This window comes from Pollicipes pollicipes, unplaced genomic scaffold, assembly GCF_011947565.3.
Source record: "Pollicipes pollicipes isolate AB1234 unplaced genomic scaffold, Ppol_2.1 Scaffold_4295;HRSCAF=5057_pilon_pilon_pilon, whole genome shotgun sequence".
Classification (NCBI taxonomy): Eukaryota; Metazoa; Arthropoda; class Thecostraca; order Pollicipedomorpha; family Pollicipedidae; genus Pollicipes; species Pollicipes pollicipes.
Window position 1 is genome coordinate 21,126,147 of NW_023596461.1, and position 18,151 is coordinate 21,144,297.

Below are 18,151 nucleotides of genomic sequence, written 5' to 3' on the forward strand. Positions count from 1 at the left end.
CTGTCTTCACTAGCTATCGCAGGAGGGACCTGAGTGTAAAGACTGATACAATGACGAATAGTTACAAAAAGTTAAACAATACAAATAGTTCCAAATGAGATTTTCCATTATATCTAATGCCTGCCTCGATATCCTCAGGTGGAGCAGGAACAGGATGAAATGGAACAGTCATTTCAACATAAGTTGTCATAAGCAGAGTGTCGGTGGATTGAGTCTGGTAATACAGAAAAGTATGCATTTTTGGTTTTCATCATCCTTAAATTTTTGGATCAACAACATATCGGACGAAAAAAAACATAGCACCAGCATTGAAGTTTATTGACAGTCAAACGCGACAGCGTGCCTGAAATAAGACATGTTTCCAAGGGGCATGTCGGGGATGCTTGAAACAAAAACATGTGTACTGGAGCATACTAACGCTGTATGCTTACATACATGAAGTTGATGTTCATGGTGAATGGTATTTACCAAGGTTGCGCCCCACAGAACATGTCAGTTTAACTTTTTGTGACAGTCCTGGGCCCTAACGTATCGCCTTACTTGTGGGATATTTACATCAGTCAGGTAATTATCAAATGCAATCAACTTCAAATCTAAATACGTCATTACCACGTCACTGTCTCTGAGCATCATTTATTTTTAAGCCTTTGCCCTGCGAAATGCATAAATGTATTCCTATAACCCTCTTTTAACTATCATTTTTTGATTTGCTGTTTTCTGTTTGCTGTCGTATTGCTGTTTTTGCTGGTTATAATTGCTTACTAAATCGTTTTATGTTCCAGCACTTCATTTCTCTGAGTTATTGGACTCCGCTGGAACACCTCCAATAGCCCGAAGAAATAAAAGTGCCAGACCATAAAACTGAAGTACTGTAATCATCACTGACGCGTTTGCACAAATAAATCCCTGAGCGCCCCTTGCAGGGCCAAATCAAACGTTTTATGCCACCGCTGGCAGTGAGTGATATCGAGTGTCGAATTGAATAAACGTCGAATGCCGCCGGCACTGAATAATGGGAGTGGTGATCGCTTGTGAAGCGATGGGAGTTGCCGAACACCCTATGCGTCGAGCGAAACTTAATCCGAAATAACAGTTACATTGATAATTGAAATTGCCAGATGCGACGGAGATAACGAACACAGCATACATGGTAAGGAATCAGACATCGGAGACGGATGTTTCGCATTGTTTCCACACATAAACATCCTCCAAAGAGGGCACGGGGTGTGCAGGCTTCATGCACAGAAACAAATATATGCGTGCACATGGAAGTTGGATGGTACAAACAATGCTATCTGAAACTTATTGAAACACCGTGACACTTTAATATAAATTTTCTAGCGCAATTGTGGTTGTCAGATCAGTGCTAATACTCACGCAAAAGCGGGAATACATGGATACTAACACAAACAGCGCACATTTTCCAGCATGTGTATCCAAGTGGCAGTACCTACGCCATGATTTAGGCGGACTAGATCAACCAAAAAATATTTTTTTAGACAAATTCGTGCAACTTCTGCTGGTTGGATCCAGAACTGGTGGCTCATTCCACGAACACAGCCTTTTGATGGATCCAAACACTTCAAGCTCACCCGGTGAGGCGTCACACAAACATTCCGGAACGTGAACTGGGGTGACCGGACGGCTGCAATCGTAATGCGGCAACGAGTGGGCGACGTTGGGAAAAGGGTAAAGGGTAAAGAGCCAGTCATAGGCTGTACCGCTCAACGCAAACAGCCTTCACTCATCAAATGCAATCATTGGTATTGAAAATATAAACACATCTGGGAGACTGCTGCAGTAGGCCCACGTGAATTTACGTTTCACATATCCGCTCAACAGGGAAGTGAATTAGTTGCCACATTTAAACGCTGCAGAAACACGCCGTCTTAACAAACAGGATATACTTCAGTGTCTTAAAATATCACAGTGCAGTTTTTAAGAGCTTGTGCTATTTGTAACTGAAAGCTTCATGGCCAACCGATCAATGGTTGCAAAGGCATAAGCCTGATAAAATCGGGTCTGGCTGGGCCGGACTAGCCACTGAAACTGCACAATGGCCGGTTGGTTGACGTTAAACTGCACAATGGCCGGTTGGTTGACGTTAAAGCACAATCTGTACTCTGACTCGCTCGTAATTAGATCTTATCGTGCGGTACGCTATTCGTATCAGATCACACAAATGACGTGTTAGAAATGTTTCCCTAGTGCACTTTGCATTGCATTACAGCGTAATGCATTTCCAGGACAACCAGACCGCTGTGAAGTTACCTTTTACGAGCATTGCGTCGGTGACATTTTAAATGGAGTCTGTTGCATCGGCAGAAGACAACACTCAACTTCCCACCACATTCTAAGTGACTTGTTAGATCGTTTGGTTTGCTTGGAACTCATGCATGCATAGAATAGACTGAGCATCAAATGACAAAAATAACGTAGAAACGATATCAGAAAGCAAACTGCATGCAAGTAAGGTGTCTCAATCTTAAACGCCGATTACACTTCAAACGCCACAGGGCGTTCCTATCATTTATGGAACCAGTCTTCATTTCCAATATCCTGTGAACGTCGTGAACAATGCATAACACAAAACCTTTCAGCATGTTCGCTATGGCGTTCGGTTTCAGCAGGCGCACTGAAGAGGTCGACTAGAGACTAATCACATGAGTGGAGCACAACCACACTGTGCTCCCTGTTATGTATGGCTCAAATGCACGCTTTCCGTGAAGAGCGCGCATTGACCTCGTATTAAACTTGCTGGCGGGGCTTACTTTGTATGGCAGCACTTATTTTCTCATCGCTGAAACACGGATCAGGACGTGGTCTTCTAATGCCAGGCATGTGAGTTGCGACATTTGGATCCGACTGAACACGCGTCCGAGAGGCCGGTTGAGTACTCTGCTCGGGGGTGGGTGTGGGGGGTGTGGGAGGTGGGGGGTAATTCAACCCCTGAGATATAAGAAGTAGGAGAGCTAGAGGCACTTAATTTACAGGGTGGGTTAGCCTGTGTGTGATGTAACCTTACGTCAAAAATTGAGGTCTGTAGATCATGGGCTTCAGGTCAGATGGGGTCAAACAAGTTCCTATTCACGATACGCGTCAAAGGTGCCCCCAGACCTAATGCAACCACCTTGAACGTAGACATTTGCTCCAAGCAAAATGTCACTGGTGCTAATTTCAAGTTAGTGACCTTGTTTGACCTTTATAAAATTGTGGTAACTGAAAACCTAGTGGTTGCTTGGATGTGTGAATTTGAATAAGCGTTAAGGAACACGATAGGCGGTACGTTCCAAAAAACAAAGGGTTGATTTGGGTCATTTGAGTTCAGTAACCTACTCCAACTTTAAAGGAATCCATAGAATGTGTCTCTTGTGGTCGCTGTTATGAAGCGATTCCATATGAGCATTAAAACTTGCTCACGAAGCAAACCAAACAACAGCAAAAAACGGTTTAGTTTTTAACTCCGTTTGACCTTCAGGCCTGGTCCCAGTCCGATGAAATTTGTTGTAATAATAAAATCAACTGTCCCGTTGGCTCGAAATATTTCCTTTAAAAATTGTAACAGCCCGCGGGTGGGAGGGGGCATTTGCCATTCTCCCCCCGCACCCGAGCGCGTGTTAACATTACGAATGGCTTAAAGACATTAAACGCTGTTTGAGCACTGTACTTCACCATGGTCATGGACCATGTACTTCTGTACTACTGTACTTCAACATGGACCATGGTTATGTAAGATCACATACAAGACAACAGAGCGCGGGTTGCACACATTTGAATGAACGAAGCGGACACTAAACTAGACGGACACGGACACTAAACTAGACGGACACTGACACTAAACTAGACGGACACTGACACTAAACCCGGACTCATATAACCCATCAGACCAACTCAGTCATGATTGAGGCGACTGAAGAACAGTCATTGGCAAACACGCGGCAGGGACCCTAAGTCTTGGGCGACATTTCAGGTCAAGTAACGTAAAAGGACTGTCGCATGGACCCATTAGGCAGATGCAAATCCCGACCTTTTATTAGCATCCGTGTTCTGCTATAACCTTAAATATGATCATGACGGTAGACCGAGTGAATTTGAAGTCAGCGAGCGCTTCAGAAGCCGATGTCTGTCCGACGACGCATCATATGTTCATTTAGCCTTTAACACGCGCTCGGGTGGGGGTTAAACTGCCCCCCCCCCCAAAGGTTTTTCCAGAATAGTTCCGAATGGCGCGGCGTAGCCGCGCCAAATTTGGCATAGCTGTAGACAATTAAATAGCGGATCGTTTGACATAAAAACATAGATTTACCTTGAAAGGTCGCTGACCTATGGTAGGTCAAAGTCAGGCCATGGTTTCAGCGGAGGCAATTTCTGGGAAATCATCCAATCTGATGCAATAACGGAGTGTTTTACGAAGCCATACATTTCTGAAATGCGTTCTTATGTACAACAAATGTTGAATATCGCGGTGCTGTGCTTTTGTAGTTTAAGTGCTTTAGAGAGTAACGGCAAATCAAAGACAAATGTGAGTGGTGGCGGTACTAATCATATTACATGGCTTCAAGGGTGGCTTAATACACTGAGCGAAACCTCGCGACCAAATAGGAAAGATAACAGATAACAGCCCTGTGTTTCGGTAGAGCTTCCGAGGCGGTCACCTTAGGTTCACTGAGTTTTCAGTATCTGTCAAGGGATTATTTTCTACATTCTGGATGAATAGTTGCAGACGTTGAGCAATGTAACAGATTTATGAGGCCGTCAATAAAATCTCGCACGGCTGCTGTCGGTTGAACATAAAACGATTTGCATTTCCGACACACACCGACTAGTTTGGTGCGACTGTGTATCAGCCACGGAAATTCATAGCCTAGGTAGGTCATGTGAGGTCACCAACAGATTTCATATGACGTCAACTCACCCGTGCTGGTCTAAAAGCATGTGTGCTGTGCATTAGTTGTCGAGATCTCAGGGGGTCAAATTGACCCCCTAACAGGAGCAAAGGGTATTTAGCCGGCCACCCGGGCGCGTGTTAAGAACAAGAGACGCAATCCACTGCTGTTTGTGTCATACAGTCGGTTGGCGATAACATGCATGCTGCCAATAAAGTGGGTTTTCTGCAGCTTGTGGCATTACACCTTTATTACCTCATTGCATTAACATAGAGAAATTAAGCATTCCTTAAGCCGTACGAAAAAGCTAAACCGCCCCATACGATACCAGATACAGGTGTTTACTGCCCAGCGCCACGGCCACGCGAGATTAACCAACGCTCTAGCAGAATAAAGCGGACAATTGCACCAGTTCACGTGTGAGTGTGCTGATGCATACAGGCAGTTATGTACTAAGGCGCGTAAGCCATGGACCCACCCGTTTTGGGGCGATTTTTAGGACTGGTGTTAGATATCAACAAACAGAGCAGGTGAAGACGTGAAACCACCCGCACTTTGCACACAGGCAAAGGTGCCGGCTATAATTACCGGAAGGTCTCAGAGCTCTGTGACTCAAGTGCACCAATAAATGATCGAGCAGAAAGGGACCAATTTCACTTATTCCGGAACCGGTCTCGCAAACAAGGCGCTGTAACGTAAACCGAGAGGCAGAAGGCGTCGTGGAAACTGCACAGCCATGTTTACTATGATCGCTTTTCACCCAGCTGTTTGCGTTTCCCGCAATACGTTGACCAAGCCCACAAATAATTGCGAGTTTAGTATTTTCGACGATGGCGTTGCAATCGATCACCGTCATAGCCACCAAGCTGGTAAGCAATGGTAGAGGCGAATCAACGCGGGAATGTTGCAGCACTGTGCCTCCGCTCATTCGGTTCTCATTACATGAAGACTGCGCATTGATCACACATTGGCATCAGTTTCCAAAAGTTTTTGGTTTTGTTGACATAGTTCTGGCATTATCTGCCTCATATCAGTTGGCAACTCTTACATTTGTTGTTGCCCCACTCTCCAACTCGTCGTGATACTGGTGTATATATATATATATATATATATATATATATATATATATATATATATATATATAACACTGTCAATTCAAAACAAGCTCCCCAAATTTCAGTCATACCCAGGGAGACCATTTTCGCCGGCCGTTTGCAGGTTGTCGATGCGAGCTGTGCGTGAACTTGCAGTTATACATCATGTCGCGCTATCCAGACCGTGAACGGCTGCCCACCCATGAGCCCAAGTAGAGGCGGATCTACAGTTGGTACGTGCCGAGGACCCACGAGACTAGGAAACTTACCTAGATTTAACGTGACTGGCTAGCCGGCCATTAGCTCTAGCAGAGGCGGATGCACCGAGGACCGACCACGCCTGCCAGCCTTACTTTTCATCCATATTGGCCGATACCACGAAAGCTTGCTTGTTTGTTATGTCTTGAGACATGAATTACTCGCGATGATTTTTTTTGAACATTGAAAGTGCATATTCTTTCCACGTAACTTGTAAGTCCGTTCAAAGTACGATGAAAAATGACTGCGACGAGGTACAGCCCATGCTTTTCCCACAAAAAGTAAATAGAAGGACCTCACAGTGCAATCTTCCTGGAAAGCTTGATGCCTCGGGCTATCACGCCTACCCCCATTCCAGGGTCACCTCTCGGGACCGAGGGGCATGGTGGAGCAGGGTCAGCCTGGGATCGCTCTGTGGACCGCCCCCGACGCGGAGGCACGTCGCTCGAGTCGCCGGTGCCGACGGGGCGCGCCGTCGACAGCGACGACCGCACGGGGCGCCGCGTCCGCCGTCGTCGCAGACGACTCGCGTCCAGCGGCGGCCGAGCACGGTGACCGTGCGGCGGCAGCGACGAGACCCACTGACGCCGACCGTCTAGAGGTACAGGTGAGGCGGACTGCCGCGGTAGGCGTGGCGACGACGCTGTGACGGCCGTAACGTCCGATGGCCGCTGGCTGGGGTCAGGTCGGATTGGTTACACGGGTGTTTCATATCAAGCCGCACAGTCGCATTCATGGAGAGACTGCGGAAGTCGTGAAGAAATCGTGAGGAATTGAATGAATGATGCCCACAAAGGCCATGCTATTGTGGCCAGTACCAATGGTATACTTTTGATGAGGAATACACAGTCAATAAACTTCCCAGACAGCTACTTAAAACGTTGGTGTCATAAATGCGATCAGATTAAAATAGTTTGTTCCATCGCTTGATGACTTCTGTTTTAAGGACGTCTGCTCTTTTCCAAATCCCTGCTGGTTTTCGCATTTGCATCACATCAGAAGTCTATTGTTTCTAAGCCCCGTTCATATGTGGTATTCTACAATCTCATAGCATCCTGCTAGCATTCGCAACTTAATATGAATAACAGCACGCAAAAAATCAAATAAAAGAGATGCTGCCGACATCAAAACCTGACTTCTGTGTATTTAGTGTGATTGAACAAAACAAATCTCACACTTCTCTCAGAAATAGATACTACAGAGACGATGTGCCTGGGCGTTAAGCTCAGCCATGGCTCGCCAATGCCTGCGCGGATTTCTGACGCATGGTCCTGACTTACACACTTTTCACACACAGTGACACACTTCACAAGCACAATGCATTTTTGGAACGGTCTTTTCACCAAAATGCCTGAAACACACGGTATCATCCACGGGGGCTATTTCAACGTTGGAGAAACTAAGACGACCGTCGGCGCTGCATCAGTTCGTAAGAGGAGGTCTTGCAGGCGTTAGATAACGGGTCATGATACGACCTGCGCACGCTCAAAATAAGTGCCTTCAATAATCATGGGCAAATTTTTTCCAGTGAAAAATATGCTAAATCTTTCAGCGTAGAACACGTTTCTAGTAAACTTATATGTTGGTGAGACTCCCTGCACGGCGTGGGGCGAACGAGATGATGGCAAAGAGGAGAGTTATCAAGAACAATCATGTAGATTATGTCAAACTATAAACTAAGAAGATTCCGATGACAATATTATCCTTTGGAAATCCATCCCAGCATGTTTGATCTCTTAGTATGGGAATCCACATCCCATGACAGTTTAGGGCACAGGCCTGTCAATGCAGCTGTCGCGATGATTTCACAGACCATATTGCTTGAAACTGGTGGGCTGTAAGGGTGGTCAGTACTGGCAAATCAACCTGCAAAGCGGTGACTTTGCAATGGTTGTGGTTTCGGAGAATGAGATTTAAGCATGACAAAAAATTAGAGCATAATGTTTCAGTTTCAAATTGGCTGCATTGATCTGAACTATACATATCTGTGCAGCTTTCATGGCAAGTTCGTTCGTTTTAGGTCCCGTTTTTGGCCAGGTGGTATTGGGCGGTTTCCAGCTGATTGTCAGCGAGCTTTGGGTCGGTCAACTTTGGAACATATTTTTGCTTTTGGAACATATTTAAAAAACATAATATTGTGAATGGTCAAGACCTGTGACTCATATATATATATATATATATATATATATATATATATATATATGTATATATATATATAACGTTGGAGGGCACAGCTTTATCGCCCACAGTTTGTCATACTGCGTAATTATCTTAATTATCGGATCGTCTGCTCAAAGATCATCATTTGGCCAGCTGTTTAAACGTGGTGTGCTAATGTCTCTCCGCAATTATTATTGACTACTTCGGCAACCTATCCATTGCAGTTAGAGTGGAACATTGTGAACATAACGGTGAAAATCCAGCACAGTTTCCAGTCTCCAGGCTCAGTAAAATCACAATAAGTCATTAATTCGGAAATTGTCGCTCACAAAGAACATCCGCAATAAGGCGAACCCGGTAATTCGAACAAACTATGTGAAACTAGTTCAAAGCCACCAAAGGAACTCTCAACGTTAAACGTCCTTGCTGCAGGCGCGGACGGTCAAACAAGTGGAGTGTGCCCCTTGCGTTGACCTGGTGGTTGATCATTGGGTCGTTGTTATGATCTTTGGAGGTTTAACATATCTTAGTGAGACACAATAGAAAGTGTGTATGTGTGTAGTGTAGATGATTTAAAGAAGAGGATATTGCACAACACGTGTGCCTATATAAAAACAGCTTTGAGAAAATGTACATACATATATCATATTATATATATATATATATATATATATATATATATATATATATATATATATTCCCAAATGGATGTGGCAAGTCACACATGATTGAAGGAACCTTCGTAAATACTCAAGGACTGAACTACAAAGAACAAAACTACAGCTTGCGAAAGCTTTTTTGCACCTCATTCAAGCATGCTCAGTTAAACATACTTCAATGCATTTGCGAACGAAGGGTCCACTTCAACACACTGCGCATATTTGTTTGTCATGTGCCTTAAAGTGGTGGACACCCAATCCTGTGTAACCAGGAAGTTCAAATGTAATGCAAGAATCAAGTCAAAATCTTCCTCGTAAAGTGTACAGGCACGGTACGTTACCAGCTTTAAAGCTTTCGGTTGAAAAACTTACGACTGCACGGGCAACAGAAGCACTATTTCGTGGCCCTGATGGCCAGCTATACCAGCAAAAGTACAATATAGGTATGGTGCTTCTGTTGCCCGTGGTATACCTTGAAGACTACTCCTCACGAACTTTGATGTGCGTGAGCTTGAAAGCAAACTTCCCGCTGACCAAAGCACCGCTCCACACGTTAAATGTATATATGTCGATATTTGTATCATGCAATGGCATGTAAAACGAGGCACAGAAAGCCAGAGAACCAACAAGACGACCAAAAGCGTGATCAAGCTCTACTTTAGCAGTCACATGTTATCAGCTTACGAAGGGGAGAAAGATATCACTCATTTCATCAACCGGGACAATGTGGCATGCAACGGCACGTCCGATCACGTTCAAAGCAAGCAAATATTTGGTTGAAAACATGTCAGCAAAACATGTTTTTAGGTGCACCAACTAACCAATGCGCCTGTCCGTACGACGGTTGAAGTTTTCGGAGGATAAACTGCATTGGCGTTGCAGCCACTTTTCTTTCCAAGCAACACACCGTTCCTTAGGCGGCTCCCCGAAAACATGACAGTGTAACCTAACAACACTAACACTCGAGAGACTCATTGAAAACACAACCGTCGTCAAAATGCAACACAGCAATGCACGATCGGTGATATTAGGAGGCTTACTTATCCGCCAGCATGCTCCAGCACCCGGTAAACAACTCGATACTTGCGTTACACTAGCATTTTGAGAATAAACAGCATTGGTTGAAATTGTATTGTACGTTCTTCCAATAGTCAGGACACATTAGATACAAATGAGGTGTTTGTCAGTCTGCTTTGCATCTGCATATGCTTTGGTTCCTGCTTACATGAGCATGATCATCATGTATCTATCATAAGGTGATATCCCGATGATATCAGGCGCATCAAAACTTATTTCCCAAGAAGATGGATGTTTAAATTAAAAAGCAGCACATATGCGATTCATTACATCAGTAGTTGTGGTGATTCAATGTTTTTACTTCAACCGGACTCGAAAAAACTGATAAGATACCGGATGGCTAAACAGACAGCATGCAAAAACCCGTAGCTCCCTGGTTTTCAGGGAAACATGTTTAAAGGAGATGTATATATATATATATATATATATATATATATATATATTTGTCCTCGTCCAATAGGACCTATTTCCGTTTCACTGCGGTATTTGTTTAAGCCTTTTTTTAAAAGTGAGAGGGCTAATACCGACGGTCCCGTAAGGCATCTTGTTTCAACGATCTACCACCTTGTCGCTGAAAAGAACATATAGCAATCTAATTCTTGATTTGGTTAAGTCCGATGTGACACATATAACCACGGCAGGACTAGATCGTTTCATTCCCTTTCAGAAACAGGGCAATTTCCTTTTGCATAAGCGCTATCAGCAATTGTGTTTGCTTCATGGAAAATAATTGAGGTTTCATGATTCAGAGATACAAACTGAATAAGTTGGCAAGCATCGTCCAGTTTTAAAGATAGTAACGTTCTGTGTAGGTGTGGCTGCATATCATCCTGAAATCTATGGCAACGAAATAAAGGCCTGAAGTCGGATGCCACTGGCTCTCTCTCTCTCTCTCTCTCTCTCTCTCTCTCTCTCTCTCTCTCTCTCTCTCTCTCTCTCTCTCTCTCTCTCTCTCTCTCTCTCTCTCTCTCCCTATCTCTCTCTCCCTCTCTCAAGACAAGTAACGCATCTGTCATTTGTGTTGTATACCTGGCTCATGTAAGGGCCACACGCACGTTACATTTTTGGGACGCTATGCCTTACACAGTGTAACCAGGGGAAGAAGGGAGCAATTAACCTGGCGTTATCATTGCGCAACCAGGGGATGGAAAGTTGAACAGTTACCAAAAAAGCGTAACGTTATTTGTGGACGTTTCCCTACATCCCATGTCCAAGAACTATAAACATTGCGCTGATGGGTATAGTGCAACCAAAATATTTCTGTGGCTGATGGTTATAGTTTTCACGTTTGTTGTTCTTTTGCATTTTCTCATATTTTTCTTTCATTCTCATCCCTTTCTTTCTCTTTTCCCTTCATGTTTTAGCGTACAACTTTGTGTTGTATACCTCTCTCTATACACTATAAAATCACTCCAGTATACACTCTATAAAATCTGACGCCGGCTGAACAGTGCGCCGGCTGAAACGTGGCCATGTCAATACACTAGACGATGACCATGACCCGATCACTTATCCGATCCGTCATTTTATTCGCTTTCCGGTTCTTAATATTTCTTAATATTTTGCTTGTATCTATGTATCTTAATATTTTGCTTGTATCGTCACAAAGGAAATACGCTTCTTAGTTTTGTCATTTGATGGCCCCCTTTTTGTTTTTGTTAAGAGCGTGCTTGCAAATGCGCGATAAGGGGCATAAGAAAACGAAAGTTGGAGATAATCGTGGATTCCTATTTTATTTTTTCGGATAACAGATGTTATTTTTTCATTGTTCAATGTCTGATGTTTCACGGCATGCGTGAGCTTTAATTCGAGACTTTAGGGCAACACACTTATGGTCCTGAAAGCGGCAATGGAACGGATACGTGACGTTCAGCTCTGCCCGCATACCGCTGTTATCACATCTCTTCCGAACAGCGCAGAAAAACACCTGGAGCTGACAGTTCAATCTTCCTTATCTGCGAGCAATCTGCATACCTAATAACTAATGTAGATAGCTGGGAGAGATTTGAATCCAGGAATGCGCAGCTCGCCCAGACCTCGGACACAAATGGTCTGAATGCAGACGCGACGCATCTCATTAGCCACACCACGTGGTTGGTATAGCTCGAGCTTTAATGGCCGCCGTCAGGGATGACTGCTGTGAAAAATTCTTTGACATATTTAGTAATATATTTGGGAAAAAATGCATTAATTTGCATGCTCTTATTGGTTTCCATATATATATGGAAACCAATCTATTATATGTATATTCTTGTATTAAGCAATTCCCAGAATTTGAAGAACTTAAGTTGTTTGGGACACTTGATGCTTAATCAAAGGCTGTACGCTAATGGGGAATTCCTGGAAAAAATAAACGAATATTTTGCCGAGGACCATCCTGAAGACGTGCTTTAGGAAATAAGGTTACCATTTCACATCCATGATGCTAAATGAGACATTATGGTTTCGAGTAAAACGAAGACAGGAAGACGCAAATAACCAGGGTGGCTAACGCACCCTTAGACCTCAATAACCAACGAGTAAAACGAGAAAGGCAAGTCCGTGTTATTCCTCGACATTGTGATTCTGGCACGCGTCCACTTACCAACTTTTTCATTATTTCCAATGCAAGCAGTGGTGAAGTTATATTTTCACCGACCTGATATCGAGCTTGAGCCGAGCATTCGCAACAGATTGTGTAAAAGCGTTCTGAAGCTAGCTTAGTAAAAGGCTAGCAAAAGCGTTAAAAGCGCCTCCACCGGAGTACGCAGAAGCTCAGTAATGTGCCGGAGTAATGTAGCTCATAACTGAGAATTTGCCATCGGAATAAAGCATATGGCGCGAAACACCCACCAGCCAACGAATCATGGGGTACTCCTGGGCACGTATTACCAGCGCTCAGACCGCATGCAAAGTAGCTGTCATTTTGGACTCCTCAAAACACACGCATCAATAGCGCATGCCGACCTGGTGTACGAAACGGACAGCAGCGCGCGGTCCATTCGGCTTCGATCCTCCAGTAGGGACTGCTTTCATCCCACCATAACCGAGCCAGCTATTCACCTGCTTTTCCTACTGCCCAGCTCGCCGGCCATTCAGAGGACGTTCCCGGTCATGCGAGGTGAGCGTTTCATCTAACCCCGTAGGCGGAGCGCCACGTGCCACGGCGTAGCGGAGCACAGGTGCCCGCGCCTGTGACGTCATGTCACGTGTGCTGCCGGCAGGTCGGATTGCCCGAGGCGACTATGCAGACAGATAAAATTAATGGCCCCATTCGGGGGATTAGTTGCCCTGATAGTCGGCGCGATAAGGGGGCGCGTATGTGGCGGCGGCGTGTGTGAACGATGCCGCTATATATGGCCTGAGGGGAGGTCAGCGACGGCCGTCTGGTGACGATGTCCAGGCGAGATTTACACAGCTGAAATGCGACTTACACCCGTTTTGAAATCGCACCTGGTGGACAAGAAGACTGAAATTGGGTACGTTGTGCATAAGGCACACGGACGGAGTAACGAGCAGACCTTGATGTCATTGGTAAAGGCAATGAGATTGCAAAATAGAGTAACGAAAGCTCACACTCCCGGAGCATGCAGAGGTACGACATTTATCGGCAACTTTTTAGTTTAAACGGACTTAGTTGGGGATATCTTTGGAAGCTAATCAAAGTTTTCGGATTTTGGCTTCTTGGGCACAAATGAGATTTCTAAGGTGGGAGCAGATCTCTATAATATCGAAGGCTATGCGTTTGGCTATTTAGCGGGGTGCGACACCAAAAGGCAAACGGGCTTTCATAAAGTCAGTTATATATTTACCGACTCATCCAAGCGTTTCACATTGCAAAAAGGCAGATGTTTTTGCTCTCAGGGTGCGCTTAACTTTTCAGGTTATCTAGCTTGAGCATCTCCGCCAGTTGCCGCGGAAGCGACAGAAAGCCATTACGATGGGCAGGTGGCCGGGCTTGAACACACAACTTAACTCAGACGGTCGTGGGCGAGCACTTTAACCACCTGCACTATCCTGTCACACGCAGAATGGCTGGGATTCACTGCAGATGGCATAACGAGCGCATTTCACTTCCGCCGATTGACATCAAGCCACATGTCATTCACCGATTGGTGGTCTTGCGCCGCTTTGAACCATCTGTATTTTTTTGGTGTGGGGGGGGGGGCTAAAACAAGAGGAAGGCCCCTGAACTATACAAAGTTGACTGTGTCTCATCCGCATGATGGGGTTTTGTTCACTCCCATTTGTTTTCATCTGGAAGATAACTGGTGAAGCTGGATGCGATGATGCTTTCCGTCGCTCTTTGCATTTTTTCAGGCTGGATTTTCTTCGCTCTAACGGAATCCAGGCTGAAGGCAGCTTCTTTGCCACACCAACTGAGGATGGGACGTTAAGTGTTTGAATGTGTATTCCATCGAAGTTTAACATCCAAGTCTGGGTCCATCTTGATTGTGACGTCATTTGCTTGAGGCGTCATAGCCAAGAAGCTGTAAGGTCGATGAGCCTGAATTATTACGCCATTCATTTGAATAGCTTTTATGCCATTGCCAGTGTAGTCGACGTTTTGACTAAGGATTATGGTGATTAATGAATTACTAGCAACGCCAAAAGACTTCGATCATTTAAATCATTCGAGAATGGCCACCTAATTAAGCAGATTTTTCTCAAATGAGCAAACCGATGCGATATTGGTTATCAAGCTTCGACAACGTAATCATGTATGTCCAAGCACGAGTTTTCAAAACATTTCAAAATGTTTTTAACATTTTACACCAATTCCCGGTCATGCAAGCCGCCATTAGACATCATTTGCTTTTTATACTAACATAATTCGAGTTTGCACAACGTTGGTCAATCGCATTCTTTCTCTATGCCTCAGTGCAGCATAGGCCTCTGCGAGGGCGTGGAAGCAAACAGTTCTTAGCTCGGTCGTAACACCACGGGGTTTAGTCTAAAGAAACGAAATTGAATACGGTCGTGTGCATTCCTTCATAGATGCATGACATGTTTGATGGTCTTCACACCCCCGCCCTTACCCACACTTCCACTCCCACCCCAACCGCCACTTACACTCGCAACCCAACTCTCAACGTCAATCCTACCCCCCCCCCCCCAGGCCTATCCAAAACCCCACTTCCATCCACGCTCCCACCCTATCCAGACTTCCACTTCCGCTTTCATTCCCACCCCACCCGATTCCCGTCTCCATTTCCACTCCCATCCCTACTCCCATCTTCACTCCCACTCTCACTCCCACCCGCACTCCATATCCACCCAATTCCCACTGCCATCCCCACTCCCACCCATCCTCATCCCCCACTCCCACCTACTTCCACTCCCACTCCCACACCCACTCTCACACCCACCCCTCGCCCTGTGTCAACATCACCACGCGCGGCCTATCACTAGACCGTTCGGTTGCCTGGAGCACACAAGCTTTCACGAAAGTTTCTCCCCAGGCTACGCCGCTTTTGATTCCGTGGAATTCAGTGAGGTGTAACAGCGAGCATGGCTTAATCTCAGCCAGGCCAATGGTTGAACTTCCTACTCTGTGATCAAAAGCAATGGGATGGTAGAAAGTTTGCCGGATTACGGAAGAGTTTAGCTTGCGAGGAGGTACGCCATGCACATCGGCTGCTCATTCGGCACACGGTGGGATGCCATTAAGCTCTTGGGGTCCACTCGCCAAAGTGAACTTTAAATGTTGCTACCTGGAAAGTGCTCTTTTGTGGAAGGCAGTAGGACGTCATCGGATCTTTTAAAAAGTTATCTCAAGTGCAACGTTCAGGAAAGTTATATTTGTGTTCAGCCGGATGTCCGTGTTGCTCTTGTGATAGCTTTGCTCAATCCTGCGTGTGACGTCCGCTCGCTTCCACTCTGCTGGCATTGAGAATTATAGCCGTTGTAAATGAAACTTACTTTGAGAAATACGTCGACGCATATAAGATCTCTTCAAACATCATAAGGCAAGTGATGGTTGTATGCAGTTTGAAGCCATGGTGTATTATTGGAAAAGCGATGTGACCTTGAACAAGCGACTTTTGCGCGACAGCAATGTCGCGCAAAACTCCATTTTCCCTCAAACAAGGTGTTTAGAACAAAAGGAAACAGTGTCCCTTGTTGTCGAAGCACCTTCCATCCTGGAATATCCAGATGCAATTTTTCCTTTCCAAATACACGTGTTCTGAGACATCACAAAATAGGCATTTACGAAACTGGTATCTTTCCCATTTTCAGGGCCTTCTTCGCCAGTGCGACAGTACGGTGGGTGAGCCGTTTCCGGAAACCCTGATGGAAATGTCGCATTAATCCTGTGTGTTGCTGTTGTATATTTAGACTTAGTGTTGGAAGATTGTGTCAAATCCAGATTGCGCAGGTTTTGCTGGTGACGACAGCTGATAAAACTCGTAAAAATTACCGTAAGAGCAGAGAACACATCGCCTGAGAATGTGTTATCGTGAACATATCTGCGTCAAAAGGCACATCATGTGTCTTGAATATTCCTTGTGCGTGCAACGCAACGGTGAACACGGAAGCCTGAGAACCTTCGTCGTTGCTGAGGCAAAATACAACAACGCCTGCGTCCAGAAAACGTAACTGCACACGACTAAAAGTTTTGCAGGCTACGGGAAACTGCAGTTCGTAATATTTTGGGAACGTCATAAACACACAGCTCTAAAATTGCATTACACCCGTCCAGTGTCCGTGCTGCAACCACTCTGAATGCAAACAGATGGTACTGACACCTGGCCAACAGCAACCCACCAGGGGTGTGGGCGGGGGTCACAGGGGACGTGCATCCGCTCCCTTTTAGGTCCCGGATGGCCCTAAGGACGCCGAGTCAAATGTCAGAGGAATATCAAATGTAAGAGAAACTCCTGCGTTGGTGAAGGTCCTCTGGAAATGAATGAAGACGTGAGAAGGGACGATGAAAAAATCCACAGAGAGGCAATGAAAGGGGTCTGTGTCAGTCAGGAGGCCCAGTGCCGAACGAGTGGTTTGTGTCGGCCAGGAGCCCGTTAAACCGAAATAGGAGGCATGCCAATGATCAGACCCCATCCTCCTGTGTTGACAGTATTATTTTGTGTCAGTGAGGGTCCCTGAGTCCATCTGCGCCCATCTGCCCCGGTCAAAAGACTTCCTGCGTCAGGGAGAAGACCAATACAGCGGTATTCATTTGTGTCAGTGATGGCCCCTGGGTCAATACACGCCCATCTGCCCCGGTCAGAGGGCCTAGACAGAAGGCGTTAGGTGCTGCAGGCTGGGTCAGAAGGGCTCTTCAGCCCCTGAACGCTGAACGTGAGGGGCAATGGGCTCTAGTATAACGGGGGACCTTGTCCGGTACACGTAAGGGGTCTTGCTAGTATTCCACTCACGGCTTGAACACTTCCACTTCCGGGCTTGAACACACAACTTAACTCAGACAGTCGTGGGCGAGCACTTTAACCACTTCACTTCCGGTACTACATGCTACACTAAACGTATGGAAGTGTTCAACGCAACGCAACGCACTAACCACACGCATTCGCTTGGAATGACTTGATAAATCAACGGAGAAAATTGAAACCACGCCGAATGAAGTGGCGAATTCGGTAAATTCGTCCTTTTTGGGGACCGAGGTTTTTCCTCAAGGTCCGCGACACTCCCCATCACTCCCATTAAGGAGACTGGCTTCACCCCTGCACTTCGCCATACATGGGCACGTCCTCAGAGAGGTCAGTGGAGATGGCCACCGACAGCATGCCGTGCTGGTGTAGACGTTCGCCATCTGGCCTACTGAGCCGTGCAGTGACAGGCGGCTGCGGTTTGTGAACCTGTGGCGTCGTGGTTCTCAAATGCAGTTGTGTTTCAGCCGAGATCGCCGCACACCCGGCCCCATGTCATGGATACGCTGCCTGCTGCTCGGCCTGGTCCTGGCGCTGGGAGTGCACTGCCTCCCGACCAGTGCCGACGCATTAGGACAAGACGGCCAGTCGCCGGTGGACAAGGGTGAGGCTTGCTGTCATCCGCTAGTCCCCTTCTTCTGTCCTGTGCT

General features: G+C 45.8%; 1 protein-coding gene across 1 annotated transcript in view; it reads left to right on the forward strand.

The window, feature by feature from the left end:
- Window positions 1-6,768: 6,768 nt before the first annotated feature.
- Window positions 6,769-18,151, forward strand: part of LOC119097286 (angiotensin-converting enzyme) — a gene marked incomplete in the record, with an annotated part of 77,076 nt that continues 65,693 nt past the window's right edge. The window contains 2 exon segments of the mRNA XM_037220335.1: window positions 6,769-6,845; window positions 17,969-18,105. Of these exon segments, the coding sequence (XP_037076230.1) occupies window positions 17,994-18,105 (112 nt within the window).